The sequence below is a fragment of the Grammomys surdaster genome, unplaced genomic scaffold, assembly GCF_004785775.1.
Source record: "Grammomys surdaster isolate TR1022 unplaced genomic scaffold, NIH_TR_1.0 164, whole genome shotgun sequence".
Taxonomy (NCBI): domain Eukaryota; kingdom Metazoa; phylum Chordata; class Mammalia; order Rodentia; family Muridae; genus Grammomys; species Grammomys surdaster.
Genome location: NW_021604612.1, coordinates 2,789,945 through 2,806,880, shown reverse-complemented (window position 1 = coordinate 2,806,880; position 16,936 = coordinate 2,789,945). Strand labels below are relative to the sequence as shown.

The window sequence follows — 16,936 nt, the reverse complement described above, 5'->3', positions numbered from 1 at the left end:
AGTGAGCTTCAAATGTCCACTTCACATCCTTCTGGAGCATAAAGAGTTAACGGCGCACACATGGTCCTAAGACTTCGCAATCCCTTCTCGCCCCCATCTCTCTCCGCAGCTGTCTGCGTGCTCACAAAGTCCAGGTTGGCACATGGCCGATAAGACTCATCTGTGTCTTGGCTGTGCCCTGCCTGGGCGACTGAATGCCTTGCGCCACTTCCAATAAATCCTCTTGTACTTTCCAGTTTCCATTTCCAGACTAGAGAATCCTCCAGTCAGCCCTGGGCTCTCTCTGGCCTCTCAGGTTTAAGAGTCGGACTCTGAAGGGAACTCCTCTTCCTCAGTGTGCATCCTGAGCTGCGCATGACCACTGGGCACACATCTGCGCTGCCGTTAGTTGTGGGTGCCATCTCATGGGTCCCTCTTAAAGACAGGTTACTGCAGGACGTGGAACGGGGACCCTGTTTGGGATCTCTGCGACTGGGTATAAGTCTGGCACGCTGGCTGCTCACACTGGTCTGAAACTGGAGCCCTAGCCCAGGGAGGTATCCTGGCTCCCCCTGCCGGGCTGGCTGCATCCTCGAGGCGGCTGTGGGCTGAGTGGTGTTCCCCAAGGCGCGTGGATTAGAATCGTAATTTGCAGTGAGTGCATCCTCAGGCTGAGACGTGAGGTGTTTCCAGGGAGTTCTTTACACGTCTGAAAGAGACGTTGTGGGTGTAGATTCCTCAGTGGAGAGGTGAGGTGACTTGGAGGCAGATTGAGCCTGCTCTGTCTTCCCTGGAGGCACCATAGAATAACATATTGGCTGGACTAGTCACACCAGCCCCCTTGATCTCAGACTGTCCCAGACTCCAGAGCAAAGAAATACCACCCAGTCTCTGGTTGTTGTTTATAGGTACACAAGATAAACCAAGAGCCACGACCACTAGAATACTCGAGAGGTTCCCTATCCATAAAGACATTAGGTCTTTTCTTTTCCACAGAAACCCAATGTCAACCTTTTCCTTCAAAAGGTCTTGATTTACTCAGCATAACCCAAGTGATCAATATACACAGAAACAAATATACCTGTGGCCAGCCACAGCCCAGAGTCATCCTTTGCACTGTAAAATGGAAAAATGACAAGCTGACCAACCATTATTCGTAATCCATAATATGCCAGCCATTGGTGTGACTGTATTAACAGTAGCAAGAGAATGAAAAGCACGAGGTACAGCGATGACCCAGGTCACCCATATTTCGAGATGGTCACAGTTGATAACCTTGAAAAGATCTCGGGGCTGGCATCAGGTACACACTGATGGGGCTTGATGGCCAGGACACAGGACACAGCTGAGTGCATCTTCGATCACATTGAAGACAAAAAACAAAACAAACAAAAAAAAAACCCCAAAACCATGCATCAGTCCTCAGCCTAGGTTTCTGTATTTACAGTTTTCCTAAAATGATTTAAAATCTTGGACAAACAACAAAAAAACAAAAACAACACTCATAACTTTAGTTTTAACTCTATTTGAATAAAATTGGCATAAAATTGGCAGAGTGTATAGTTTCCGGCATGCTTCTACTCTGAAATCCACCCAGTTAACAAAGTCACCTGGGTTTTTTTTGTTTGTTTGTTTTGTTTTTAACAAAATCTCAGTTGTTTGGTTTTACCAGTGAAGACTTGGAAGTCAGATGCTGGGTTGAAAGCCTACTAGCTCAGAGAGGCAGAGAAAGCACCTAGCTAACCTTCCTCCTTCCAACAGGAATGCCAACAGAAATACCCCTCTCTTGTAAGACTTTTGGGTCTAAATGTAGGATTTTTGGGTCTCGGTTTGAAAAGAATCCCACTGTCCCAGGACACATCCCAGGAGGGGCACATTCCCTAGTCAGAGGACACTTGCTGGATTACCATTCAGAGGAGGAAGGGAGAGGCTGATTAACATTCCTTGAGAGCTCAGAGTGTAGATACATTCCAGGAAACAAGAAGCTGAGCCCTTAACGTAATAAACCTGGGCAAAAGGAAGACACTCCTTGTCATAGTCTTAGTCACCTAGGAACCAAACCTGGAAAGGTCAGACTTTGTGGTTTACCCTCGTGAACTATACTGTACCCATAAGTACTGTACCCAACTCTTGTTCAGCACTGTCTTGCCTGCATGGGAGAGAGTCCTAGTGCACTAGTTTCGTTAAACCACACCTCATGTGATTGCAGCCAGTCCTGTCTCTGTGTGTTTTTGGTCCCCTGGTTTTGGATCTTAGAGTCCAACACTCTCATGCCATCTAAAAACCTCCAAACTGAATGCCCCTCCCTTTCTCTTCCTGTGCACCTATTTTCCTGACTCCCTCTGTGTTTTGTTTGTTTGTTTGTTTGTTTGTTTTTTTGGTTTTTCAAGACAGGGTTTCTCTGTATAGCCCAGGCTGTCCTGGAACTCACTTGGTAGACCAGGCTGGCCTCGAACTTAGAAATCCGCCAGCCTCTGCCTCCCAAGTGCTGGGACTAAAGGCGTGCGCCACCACCTCCCCTGTGCACCACCACCGCCCGGCCTCCTGACTCCCTCTTACCCTCTGTTTTTGTTTTGTTTTTTTTTTTTTTTCTTTAATGATCCCATGTTCTCTTGCAGTCAACTGGTTGCTTGGTCTCCTTTTTGAGCTATGGTTGATTTTATTTAACCTTGCTCACAATATAGCAGAAAGTTCATGGATTTAAAAAGGTATGTGTGTGCCAGGGCTGAGCCACACTGCAACTAGAAACATGTCTTCCTAGTAAATACCATAGTCTCGGCCTTCACAGTGTGATCAAAGCTCCTACAACATTTTCCCCCATTTTGCCTAACTAAAAAATAAAAGGTTTTAGCTCTTAACACAGTAAAACTAGCTTTCTCCAGTGTCCAGCTTGGTTGTATTTGGCAGATTTAGGGCTAAGCATTTTTGAGTTCAAAGTTCTGTAAAATGTTCGTGTCTGTCTCACAGTAACTCAGCAATTTGAATGTCCTCAGCAGTTTATAGTCCAAAGCTGATCTTTGGGTGGTGTTTGTAGCTTAGCAACAATCCTGGCTAGGCAGAACATAGTGGTCGATCCAAAGGTGTCCACTGTTTGCGCAGAACCTGGTGGCAGAAGAGGCATGGGGCAATTTTCCCCGGTGGTTAGTGTTGCCATGATCCAGGGAGATTTGTTGACAGTCAGCAGATCCCGGAGAGGTTTGAGGGCCACAATGTATTTAAGCACATCCAAGGTACACAGAGTTTGTTACTATGTACCCAATTCAGCATGAGACCTGAAAACAGCCCTGAGACCTGCCTAGCCCCTGTGGAAGGGACGCCATGGCACAGTATCTGACCCAGGAACAGAGCTAGCAGGGTGTCATGAGTGTCAGCATAAGGTTTACTTATATAATAATGTACATAGTTGCCAGGCAGTGGTGGTGCACATCTTTTAATCCCAGCACTTGGGAGGCAGAGGCAGGTGGATTTCTGAGTTCGAGGCCAGCCTGGTCTACAGAGTGAGTTCCAGGACAGCCCTGGCTACACAGAGAAACCCTGTCTCAAAAAAACAAACAAACAAAAAAAAAGTACATAGTTAACTTTATGTTCCTCCTTTGGGAAATATTCTCCCTGCCAAGTTTACTGGGGAATGTTCTCCCTGCCAAGGTTAATGACCCCGTGCTCTCGTTAGAAGCAGCATGAGTCTGGGAGGCGAGGGTGTGTCTAATAGCCTTAGCAAAAAAAAAAAAAAAAAAAAAAAAAAAAGCCCAGTGACTGTTGTGACCTTCAGCACAGCTCTTAAGGCCGTGGGAAAGAACTCTGAAAACATGAGTTCAAAACTAGTCACACAGGATTTCTCAACTGTGCAAAATACAAGGATGCAATATGAATCATATGAGGAGGGACTTCAGGGACCTAAAAGAGCAGTCAGCTGCACCATGAGCAAGCTTGTCAGGTACTAAGAAAGGAGATAAAGGGATTTAGGGGCTGGCGATTGCAGGGCAAGATCCCACCACCTAGCTAAATTTGTTTCCGTTTTTTTGTTTGTCTTTTTTTTTGTTTTGTTTTTTTGTTTGTTTACAAAGTCTGGCAGATTCCTGAGTTCAAGGTCAGCCTGGGACAAGGGGAGTTTAGGTCCAGGCCCAGGCTTGGTAAGAATGGCAATTTCAGGGCAAGACCCACCCAGCTGGCTTATTGTCTGTGCCTTACAAAGGTGGGCAGATCTCTGAATTCATTTGCCGTGTTAAAAATAAGTACTTGCTGTGTTTTTTTTTTCTTTTCCTTCTAAGAATTAAGGGGCTATGGTCATAAAATGCAGACTCCTGGGATAATCAAAATGGAGCCTGGGGTGGATGATTGAATTGATATGCAAATAAAAGACAGGACTTTGGTCTGCAAGAGCTGAGCTACCTAAAGAGAACTAAGAGAGCAAACAATGCTCTGTTTTTGGATTTCTCTAACAGGATTTCTGACTTTGGTCAGAAAAAAAATCCAAGAATTTTTTTCCTAGCAGCTTTTATGACTGGTTGGAAACCCATAAGCTATCCAGAGAGCTCTTAGGTTTTTTTTTTTTTTTGGTTTTTTTTTTTTTTTGTATCTCGAAGACAGTTTTCTCCGGTACACTCCAGAGCTCTCAGCTTGTATACACGATTGAATCTGAGTCATTGTTTCCCAGCTCCCAAACACCCCTTCCTTGGGACCCCCTGCTCCAAGCCGAAGCTGGCCCTTGGCAAAAACATGTACAGGAAGCTTGATGAAGTTTATTTATAGAATTAGTTAGTACTCTGCATAACTACTACTACCGGATCACCACAGGGTTTTAGAAAGTCAAAAACATAAAGATGATTGATGGCAATAGAAGTCCCCTATTGTTTTGTTTTCCTCTGTCCCTGACTGGGTGGCTCTTCTGATACGAGACGGAGATTTTATACTTTCCTTCAACAAGCATGTGTGGGTCTAGAGAAGGAGAGAGCCGTGCTCCAACCCCCAAGCCAGCTTTCATTTATTAATTGACTACATAAAGACCATTTGCCACTTGTGCCTGTAGAGGGCAGCAGAGATGCTGGAGGTGGGTGGTATCACTTGGACAATTAATTCTTTTTTCCTGGGAGCCGGGTTTCTCTTGATGATCAGTTCTTTTTCTTCAAATGTTTCTCTTGACCAGGGGTCTCCAGGTCCCTTAATTGGATGCTTTTATTCTCCTGGAAAAAATACAAGCAAAGCTTGCCTCTTTGGGGTTTCTTTTTCTGCGGGTTTATTTTTCCTAGGGCAAAATGTTTTTTGGCAACAGGAAAAGTATTCTTTCAGTTGCAATTTTTTAAAAAAAAATCTGTTGAAAATTTGAATCTAAATATATCTTAGTGTGTGTGTGGATAAATACACCTATATTTCCCCTTCTCTTTATATATAAATTCAAAGTTTGAGTGTGTTTATTTTTAGATCACAAAGGACATTGACTTTGAATTTCAGTCCGCCTTTTGTAAGTGGCTTTTAAACTTAAATCACCTGGTTCTTCTGTGCCTTCCTCTGCCTCCCAAGTGCTGGGATTAAAGATGTGAACCACCGCCTGCTTTGGGATTCCTGACAATAGTAATTCTAAGGGTCTTCCTGATTTAACTTGGTTCTCCATTTCCCTTTTTTTTCAGTGTTGGGGAGACTTTCAAGTGTTTCGAATGTGTAATCGTATCATTCTTGCCGACTTATTCTAAAGTCGTTCCCCCGGCAAACTTTAATCTTCTAGCCTTACGCATGATGCCAATGTGCCCACTATTTTGTTATCATCAGACGTTTTTGCTTGTCTTGCCTGTATGGTCTCCGTCAAATTCGATTGTCTTTGCTAGGTTTTCCTAGGTTTTGCCATTCCCGTTCACGCCCAACCCCCCACCAGGTGTCTTTACTGTCTATCTGCCAGTTAGTGGTTTTCCATTTGGGTGACCGTATAGCTGTACCCCGGCCTATAGTCCGCTGATGGATGAAACATCAGTAAACCATGTTAGCCAAATGTTGTGACCACTCCATCAATTCCCACAGTTCAGTAAGTGCTTTGTTTGGGCTGGGGGTGGGGGGCGGGGGCGGGGGGGTGGAGTTTAAGGAACTGAGCTACCCCCTCATTCCGGAACGGCACAGATCCCCTCTGCTACCATAGCCTGGTCACGAAGGAATCCAGTTAGGTACCAGGTGTACTGTAATACCTTTCCTTCCATAGCTCAGCCTGTGAAGGACCCTGCCCTCGAATGGATCCAGTCTGTTATGAGGGTCACCTTTATGACTGCACGGTGGTGACTGAGTATTGTGTTCTCCATGCCTCCTAAAACGTCCGGATTTGTTTCTTAGAGAGATTGTAGCTGCCAAGTAGGCCCCGGACGAACTGGGTTCGCCTGAAAGGAGGGCTGGAAATGAAAAAGAGACGGAGGGGTGGGGCGGGGCGGGGCGAGAGAAACGTGAAGCCGAGGTAAAGTTCTCTGATCAAGGCTCAAAGTTTAGCATTCAGCTCTTGTAGATATAGGGAAAGCCCCCACCGAACCTAATCCTTTGTTTCAGCAGGGTTGTGTTGCAAGTCAAGGCCAGCTGGCGGGCACTCTATTCTTCTAACTTCCTGTAAGAAGTTGCATGTGCAGCCCCGGTGGATGACTCCCCCGGGTCCTACTGTATCTAGGTCACGCACTTTCTGGCCTGCTCAAGGCTGCGGAAGGGCACAGAGAGAGAATATTTCCTCTCCATATGCAGAAAGCATTTTCAATAGTAGCCAACGGACAAGGGTTGGTGGACGTCTTTTTGCTTCATGAAGTCCCCGGTTGCCAGCTCACCAATAAATACTGTAAGATTTTGGCGAGTAGCTTAGGACAGACCACACCAGACCAAACGGCATCACGAGGGGAGAGGGTTTATTTAGGGCAGAGGGCAAAGATGGGGAGAGAAATGGGAGGAATGGCGGAGGGGAAAAAGAGAGGTCAGAGAGGTCAGAGAGTTAGGCCTATTTATATGGGTCTTTTTCCCAGGTAAAGGTGAGGTAGCCAGGTGGATTCTGGGAGTGTATGGCGGTTGCCTTGGCAACGATGTAGGGTCGGCTCAGTCGCCTAGATGTGATGTCACTGAGTTCAGGTACTAACAAATACGATATGCATAATTCAGGCATCATGTATTGGTTCGATATTGGATCAATATTGGTTAGGGTTGCATGCTGGGAAATGAATTTGCTGGCAGTCTCAATAGCTGCTCTTTGTTCCTGTCCTCATTGGGAAATTAGCTGCCTTCCTAGTAACCCTGTAGAAGGTTTGTTTTCTCTCTTTTTTTTTTTTTTTTAAATAATCTGTAACATGGCATGTGATTCTCTATTGTGCAAGCATACTCATTAGTAGTTTTCTCTGAGTTCTTGTCCCTTGATGGTGGGTTCAAAGGCATGGGGCACCACCACCTTGTTCACTGTAACTCTAGAATTTAGAAAATGACTATCGAGATCCTCCTGTCTCGGCTAGGATTAAAAGCATGGACTACCACTGAAGGGGTCAGCTCAGGAATGGAGAGGCTAATTAACATTCCTGATCAGTTCAGGAAAGGCCCCAGAAGAGAGAGACTAATCAATATTCCTCAGACAACAGGGGAGAAGACCACCCTGCTGGTGTAGGAGGCCCAGAGCACATGGTTTTAAAAATGTAGAAATCAAGTTAGTAAACCAAGGGGAGTTAGTTGTTAAACCAGGAATCAAACCACCTTTGGGCGGGCTCTCTCTCTCTCTCTCTCTCTCTCTCTCTCTCTCTCTCCTCTCTCTCTCTCTCGGCTAGTCATTGAATATTTAACTATCTTCCTCTTACCCTCTGAATGGTCTCCAATATGTGCTTCTTAATTTTCTATACCCTTAGGTAGCACAGAAAAAGAAGCTGTCCCTTTACACACACACACACACACACACACACACACACACACACACACACACACTGATGGGCCTGCTGCCGGCTTCTCTCCTCTTGGGGGCACATGTATATGGGGGTTTCTCGCAGGACACTTCTCAACTTTGGGTGTATGTACCCTCTAAGGCTGCTTCTGAGACACGGTTTAAATTCAAAAGTCCCTCATTCCCAACATTTGGGTAATCCTCGCCCCTGAGCCTCTAGGGTGGGGATATCCCAGAAGTCAAGGCCTGCCGCTAACTTAGGGAGATCAAAGACCAGGTCTGGCCACCAGGCAAAAGATGGGCGTTCCACTATAGTGGACCAAGCCACATCCCCAGTGGCTGAGAGTACTTGCTGAGTCACTTTGGTTGGGGTGGGGGGGGGGCTGCTGAAGCTCAGCACAGGAAGGAAGATACAGCCATCTAATGGTCTCTTTGGCCTTGCAGAATGGCAGGTGATCTTGGGCTTGAGGGGGTTGCTCAGGTGTCTGGCTGCTCTCCAGACGGCATCAGGTGCCAACTTTGCTCACTCGTGTGGAACCTCTGGGGTACCTGCGTTATACAGGTCACTAAGTGTAGGCCACAGTTCCTGGTGGCTGATCTGGAAAGCTTGTAACTGAGCCATAAGAGCCTTATCAGCCTGAAAATTCACTTGGGGGGGGGGTCAAGAGTCGGGGTCAAGGGACTGGGGAGCCCAGACAGGATGGATGCTCTGGGCTCAGAACAGGACCAGGGCAAGGGCCACCACCCAGCCAGTGCCAATTTCCGAAGGCAATATTGTTAAGGTCTCTGTTTAGGGGATTCTGTTCATTTCCTCTACCTGCCCTGAGCTCTGGGGACAGTAGAAAAAAAGGAGCTTTTAATTAGTCCCCAGTATCTCAATATCTCTGCCAATCCCTAACTTACCTTAGAAACAAAAGCAAGACCATTATCTGATCTAATTACCTTGGGTGCTCGAAACTTCAGGAAGATTTCTTCTAAAATCTCTCTCTCTCTCTCTCTTTTTTTTTTTTTGGTGGTGGTTTTGTTTTTCTAAATAGGGTTTCTCTTTATAGCCCTGGCTGTCCTGGAACTCACTCTGTAGACCAGGCTGGCCTCAAACTCAGAAATCCACCTGCCTCTGCCTCCGAGGTGCTGGGATTAAAGGTGAGCACCACCACTGCCCAGCTTCTTCTAATATCTTGATGGCGACCATGGTATCTGGTTCTTGCTTGGTGGAGCAAGCCCCAACCTATCCAGAGATAGTATCTACAAATGCTAGAGGGTATTCGTAACTATATTTTCTTAGCTTAGCTTCTGTAAAATCAGCCTCTCAATATACTCTAGGCTGTTCTCCCCTAGGTCTTTTGCCATGTTTACTCTTGGCTGCATAAGCATTTACTTGTTGGCATACCTTACACTGTTCTACTGTATCTCTGGCTAAAACCCTGAAGTCTGTTATATATATACCCTGGATCTCTTGACTGCTTGGGTATGCTTATTTTTCAAATGAGTCTTTCTGTGCATTTGGCCTAGTAAGTCTCTTGCTTGCTTTCTGGGGAGTATAGTTCTCCCTTCTTGTGTGCACCATTGTCTTTTCTTCTCTAGGTAATAGTTGGTAGGGTGGCTAGCAATCTGAGTCCTTTCTTCTTCCGTGTGGTTTATGTGAGGCCACCCCTTAGTCCAGTCCCATTCCCCAGCAGTGGGTGCCTCTTGCAGGCCCATAACCAGGATAGACTCCTGCATGGCCACTTCTCAAGCCACTTGATCTACCTGATTATTGTCTCGGGCCACTGAATCTATTCCCTTCTGGTGTCCTGGGAAATGAATAGTACAGTTGCCGGCTTCGTCAGGGCATCCAAGAGACCCAAGATTTCTTCTGATGTGAACAGTCTTCTCTCTTGGTATATAGCGGCGTGGGCTGTGGCAAAGGCATACCTGCTGTCTGTGTAGATATTAATTTTCTTGCTGGTGCCAAGTTCCAAGGCTGCTTTCTGTGCTGACATGCCCAGGAGTGAGGAGTAGATGTTCAGCCCAGATGACATTTCGCCGTCCACCACAGCAGCACCAGTTTGTCTCTGACCAGCATGGAGAAAACTACTCCTGTCTGGAAAGCAGGTTGTTTCAGCTCCCAGCAGAGGTGGGTTGGAGAGGTCTTCCTCCACCCATGAGTTCTCCCTTTGGGCCAGTTAGCTGTGCCCTGTGATGACCATAAATGAATGGGATACCCGGCCTATCCCTAGGTCCACTGTTCTTCGGGTAGTCCATGAATAATACATTTTGGTGCCAGTGGCTCCTTGGAACCAAGATCTTTTCTTGGAAAAGGGGCCATTGACTTGGAGGAGGACCGAGTGTTGACCCTCTGTGTCCACTAAGAGTTAAGTGGGTTTCCCCTCCAATTTTAAGGTTACCCTGGGCTCAGGAGGGGGTCAAAACCCCATCTACCTAAATCACTGTCTTTACCCAGGGCTAACACCTTCATTGTTTGGGAGTGTTTTTCCCAAAGCCTGGGATTTCCTGCCCCCAACTTCCATTTGTTAGGCCACTCTCGGGCCCAGCAGCTCCTCTACTTGCAATGTGCACGCTGGTCATTTTCAAGGAGTTTTCTGTCTCTCTTTAGTTGGAATCTCCCTTCTCTGCTTTCCCTAACTACTGTAGCCAAGATTCTCTGTACATTCCCTTCCTGTTGCCTTTCTTTTTCTCTTCTTTTTCTTTTCTCTGCTCTTTTTCTTTGTCTCCTTGTTATGGTAGACTTCCTCAGCAACCTACACTAAATCTTTTAATGACTTATCCTGCAGTCCCTTTAGCCTCTGAAACTTTTTCCTGATATCTACTAGCCTGATCTGTAAAGGCCATAGTTATACTGACAGAATGCCTCTATGAGCCACTGTGGGTGACTCACCTAAACCCCACCACCTTCAGACCTGCCAATGGAGTCTGGTGGTAGGCTTTTAGGTGCCCCTTACCTTCTACTGTACAAAAGTCTCAGTGAGATCTAGTTAGACGAAACCCGCTGTTGACCATATATAGCCTGGTCAATCAGGGGTGTCCCCATGTCTGAGGGGACATTCTTTCTGGCTTCCTACCTTATCCTCTCTCACTCTTCAGCCCTGAAGAGCACTAGAACAGTCTCAGAGAGATTAATCATCCCCTCTGATGTGTCTAAACTGGATCTAGCTGGAAGTCCAGGACATCAGGAGTTCAAACAGGTCAGTTAAACTTGCCTGGCGAGGAGATGTATTCACCAAGGCTGTGTATGTTCTGTAATATACAAGCCTCAGAACAGATTTTAGCATAGTGAAGATAATTTTTTGTTTGATTCTCTGGAATCTAGTCTTCTGGGGGCCCACCTCTGTCATGTCTACTCTCTATAAAATCTGGGAGGTAATACCTCCCAGTAAAATACCTCAATCACCTCTTCTAAAATCACACAGAACCTTTTCCCCAAATCAGCATATCCTTGAGCCAGTAACCAGAAAAACCTTTATATTGATCCCTTTTCCAGAGGAAAAATGTAAAAACAAAACTGAAAATCAGACCCATTTTGAAAATTAATACAATCTATATTTTTTTTAAAAATGAAGTAACTAAAGTACTGTACTACTTCTTAGACCTTTCCTATTTTCCCAAGCAGGATAAAACCCAAGATTCCCATGTGGCCCACATTAATAGAATTTGAGTATCCTGTGAGGCCTATTAAAGCAATATATCTTATGGCATCTTTCTGTTCAACTCTCTTCCCAGAGCAGCCTGTAGTCATTGTCGAGAGCCCTGACTCTTATATGTTATGAGCAGATTGTGATAAGGTTTTAGTATCCCCGCAGGGAGAGGAGCGACAGATCCTCCTCCACTCGGGGATTGGGGATCGTATGCTGGATTTGACCGTGAGATTATCAGCTCCACGGGAGGGGAGAGAGTACAGCAGAGACGGAGGTTTTGGCATTCAATTGCTCTTTAATGGTGCACAGCAGACAATATATTATCACCAGTGCTAAGGCTATTCCCACAATGAGGTATTGCCACATTTCCTATGCATTGCTTTTAATATCAGCACAATGAACACAAATAATAAATTGCTATTTACCAAAGAAATAAGCATAGCAATAAATACGTCATTCAATCATGGGTTATATGACCTGAGTCCTTGTGATGGTCTTGGTTAACTCTTTGATGGCCGGGAGCTGAGGAAGCTTGGTGGAGGCTCACGTCAGGCAGTCATGGCTACCAACGTGTTGATGAAGCGCTCTGATCGGGCTCCTCTTTTATGTTTGATTTGGCCTTACTGCTGATATGCACGGCAGATAACCACTCGTGTCTGGTTATCGCCAGGCTCTGACCTCATCACAGCTGGTTATCATACTTATTCAAAGCAACTTCACTTCGAGGCTTGTCCCTACAAGTTTCCTATTACCAAATGGAGTCGATCTTGTTAAGGGCCTGCTGCTTACAGTCATGCACTGCACCCTCTACTCTGGATCTGGATTCGGTGACAGTTTTCTCTTAGTTCTGGATCGCAGGCTAGATACCCCATGTGAATCGGACAAAACTGTTTTTAGATCGTTCCTAAAAACAAATCTCTCTGCCCTAAAAGTAGGTTACTTGATTTTTTTTTTCCTAACAAAAATCCACCTGCATTTTCTCACAGCAGGGGACCTCTGACTGCAAGCAGCGTCTTTGTTTCAGAGTGGTCATCCCCCCCCCCACCCCCACCCCCGTGCTGGAGTCACGTGACTCCCCCCTCCCCATTATGTGCTCACTTTTAAAAAAAAAAATTAAAAATGTGTAACTGTAACATAACTCTCAGGTAAATGATGTTAAATGTCTAGTGAATTTTTTGCCCGAAATTGGTGCGCCAACTGAAACAAGTGATATTTTGAAAAGCCGAGACAGTGCTGGGAAGGGACAGGGGTTTAAGGTGGCCAGGCCCCCCTGGGCTACCGAGTCTGCCACTCACACCACTCACACCACTGCCTGCTTCTTCCTGCCACTATGGCTAGCAGAAGTCGCCCTTCTCCTCCGCCAGGTTCTTAACCACCTGGACCCAGCCCATCTTCTCACCGGATGCCCTCAGATTCCTCCACACTGGCCACGGGGAGCAGGAGCTGTGGCCAGCCCCGCTGAGGCTCCTCTGCTCTGCTGGTGGCCATGTTACCTCTTTTCCCTAAACTTCCCTCTAGTGGTTAATCAGGATGTTTAGCAGGGTAGATCCAGTCCAAAAATAACGTAAAAGTCCAACAACACAAATAACGACAATCAACACACAGACAGTTCCGCCCCTGCCAAGGGCGCAGAAACCATGTTATACAGCTTTCGCCTTGCCCATGGGTGCAGAAAGTTCTCACGACCCGAAAATAACAGTTTCAGACAATTTGGCCGACATTCGCTGGACCAAATCTACAGGTTCCAAAAGGAGAAGGGTCCTCTCGGGATGAGAAGTTGAGGCACGTCTACCCGCCGCTGCGCTTGACCGACCCAAACACTGTGGGCTCTTCGAGCTCCCCAGACACAAGCAAACGGAAAGTTCAGACAGGCTTACAGACTTTGACAGAGAGGAGACAGACAAATAAACCGCGGGTACCTGCTGGAGACCTCTGACTCACCACTCTCGGGTATGTTCTCACAGGAGGTCAGATTCCTGTCCAATTCACCAAATGTAAGACTCTGGTGAGCCTTAGTCTACCGGAGACCCCCCATGAGTGAACAATGCGGAACACCCGGGTCTTGCTGCAAAAGCAAGAGGAATTTTATTGTTCCAGCATGCTGGGGTCATCTTGCATCCAGAAGGAAAGGCGAACTTGTGCAGCTCGTTCAGCAGACATTTTTACAGTTTCCAGGAGTAGCGTAGGGAAACAGCTGCTAGGCACAATATGATTAGCAGAAGAGTGTGAATTTTAAACTGATTGGTCTTTAGGGAATGAGGTAGCAGGGACTTCCCTTGTCTGAAGGTGGCCAAGGGTCCATCCTGTTAGATGTGTCCATGTACACTGGGCCTTCCCCACCTGCAGGTCTGTGACCTTCCCTGTTGTCTGAGGAATGTTGTTTAGTCTCTCTCTTCTGGGGACGTTCCTGATCTGAACAGGAATGTTAACTAGCCTCTCCATTCCTAAGCTGACCCCTTCACCACCACCCTGTCCAAATATTTTATCTTAGCTCCAAATTACTCCAACTCTTCGGAATTTAGAAAAGAAGTTGGAACTGTAGTGATCTTTTGAATTTACTTAAAACACCTTTAAGTCTCTTAACTGTTTTATTTTTTTATTTTTATTTTTTTTGGTTTTTTTTGAGACAGGGTTTCTCTGTGTAGCCCTGGCTGTCCTGGAACTCACTCTGTAGACCAGGCTGGCCTCGAACTCAGAAATCCACCTGCCTCTGCCTCCCAAGTCCTGGGATTAAAGGCGTGCACCACCACTGCCCAGCGTATTCATAATTTCTAATAAATGTGTAGTTATAGAGTCAGCCTTTTCAGAACTTAAAGCAGTTGTCCATTGAAATGTTGAATATGCATCTATGGTGCAGTACACAAATTTTAATTTCCCAAACTGCAAACTGAAACACATCCATTTGCCAAATGTCATTCCTTTGGGTGCCTTTTGGGTCACTTCCTGCGGGGAACGGAGTTTGGTTATACGAAGAATAAGTAAGACATTTCAGTGGCTTGTTGCCAAGTGATAGGAAAAAAAAATCTTTCTTCAAGCCTTTGCTGTTAACATGTTTCTTGTGAAGTTCGGAGGCATCTAGGAAATTTCATATTAGTAGCTGATTGATTTCATTCCTTGTGCTAGAGGGGCTGGCAGACCTACATGGGATTTGATATGTGTACATTGTATACAATGGATGATTTCTACTTTTTGTTGTAGTGAAATAAACAGCAAAGTTAATTCTGAATCATCTTGATTAAGTTCAGCACTTTCAATATGCAAAACGACTCTTTCTGCAATTTGAGAATCAGTAACTATATTCAGAGGTCAAGGAAAATCTAATACCGTAAGAATGACATACAACTATGATTTGTTTTGTTTTGTTTTTGTTTTTTGAGACAGAGTTTCTCTGTGTAGCCCTGGTTGTCCTGGAACTCACTCTGTAGACCAGGCTGACCTCGAACTCAGAAATCCACCTGCCTCGGCCTCCCAAGTGCTGGGATTAAAAGGCGTGCGCCACCACTGCCCAGCACAGGTATGATTTTTTTAAACTAAATTATAAAGGCTTTGCCGGGCCGTGGTGGCGCACGCCTTTAATCCCAGCACTTGGGAGGCAGAGGCAGGCGGATTTCTGAGTTCGAGGCCAGCCTGGACTACCCTGTGAGTTCCAGGACAGCCAGGGCTACACAGAGAAACCCTGTCTCGAAAAACCAAAAAAAAAAAAAAAAAATTATAAAGGCTTTGAGCTACTTTACTTATTTTTCCTTATGACATGCCTTTCGTGATTTATTTGCTGATCAGTATAAAATTCAGGGGCTCCAGAAATTGGTGTCCCTTTGACCATATGAAGGAGAATACAGTTCTTTTTATAAATGGAACTCTCTTGCTTAGGAGATATTTGTTGTTAATTTCTCCCCCAAAATTACTGCAATCTCTTTGCCAGTGTTCATTTTCTGCCCATAATGACGCAATTTCAGCATTAGTAAAGAGTACCACAGTCTCAGTGGGGTCCATTCTAGCTAATTGACAAAATCTCGTTTTTCCTTTCAGTGTCAGTTTGGAAACTTTTCTCCATAGGTCTTTAATTTTTTTTTTTTACTCTGTTTCTGTGATAAGAAATGTCCATTCTAGCTGGGCAGTGGTGGCACATACCTTTAATCCCAGCACTTGGGAGGCAGAGGCAGGTGGATTTCTGAGTTCGAGGCCAGCCTGGTCTACAGAGTGAGTTCCAGGACAGCCAGGGCTGCACAGAGAAACCCTGTCTCAAAAAACCAAAAAAAAAAAAAAAAAAAAAAAAAAACAAGAAAAGAAAAAAAAGAAATGTCCATTCTAAGATAGTCTTTTCTCTGCATAAGAATTCCCATGGGAGAATGAGTAGAGAGGAAAATAACTAAATTCCAATCAGGCTTTGGATCCAACCAATCCGCACACCCATCCTGTCATTTCTATCAGAGCAGATTCTCTCTTGGCCTCAGCTGATACCGTTCTTGGACTGTTTGGGTCCTTATCACCTTATAAGGTTTGAAATCAATTATTAGTCTTGTGTAGTTAACCCTGTTGTGGGTCATAGCCAGTTAATAGCTCCCGGCAAGTTTTGAAAGTCATTAAGAGTTTATAATTGATGTTTCCTGACTTGTACTTTTGGTGGTCAAATTTTCTGTAAACCTATTTAATAGCCTAGAAAATTGATAGAATTTCCTCTTTTTTTTTTTTTTTGAAGAGTAATTTGCAATCCCCAACAAGGCAAAACTCTACTTCATCAAACATTTCTTCTAAGATATCTGTGCCTGAATTAGCCGGTAAGATGTCATCCATATAATGATAAATTTTAAAATGAGCAAACTGTGTATGAATTATTAACAACAGGTGTACAGAATATTGACACGGCGCTGGACTATTTGGAAGAACTTTCCAGGGATGCCTTTGATACAGGTTGAACATTATCATAAGCAGGTGCCGTGAAGGCGAATCTTTCCTTATCCTGTTTTTGTAAAGGGGACAGCAGTGTGATCCTCGAAGTTCTACCTCTGTATAGAGTTGTCCCACGCTGTGTTTACTCTACAAGACGGGGTTGCTAGCAGCTGGTGGTAAGTGACTATATTTAATATTAACTGTTAATATTAATATTAATTTAATATTAATAATATTAATTATTTAATATTAAATTAAATAATAATTTAATATTAATATTAAATTATTTTTCATTATTTAATAATGAAAAATAGAACAAACGTATTTACATTAAATGCAGGACACTTGGGTAACCCTGGGACCCGGACGTGACCCTAGAGTATCACAAGAGGTAAGTGTTGAGCTGTGGCCTGTTGCTGTGTATTGCGATGCTAAATACTGGCCCCCAAGTTCTGGTTGCCCCCAGGGATGAGGAAGTTTTCACGCACACCAAGTTATGCTATGTAACTTTGCGCCTTAATTTAAAGCTATTGACTGAGTAAAGATATACCACCTATAGCTG

The 16,936-nt window shown here is 44.9% G+C and overlaps 1 protein-coding gene across 1 annotated transcript in view; it reads right to left on the bottom strand.

The window, feature by feature from the left end:
- Positions 1–12,972, bottom strand: part of LOC114619584 — a 47,735-nt gene extending 34,763 nt beyond the window's left edge. Inside the window, exon 1 of the mRNA XM_028765411.1 lies at positions 12,884–12,972. Within this exon, the coding sequence (XP_028621244.1) occupies positions 12,884–12,972 (89 nt within the window). The remainder of the gene's footprint in view (positions 1–12,883) is intronic.
- Positions 12,973–16,936: the final 3,964 nt, after the last annotated feature.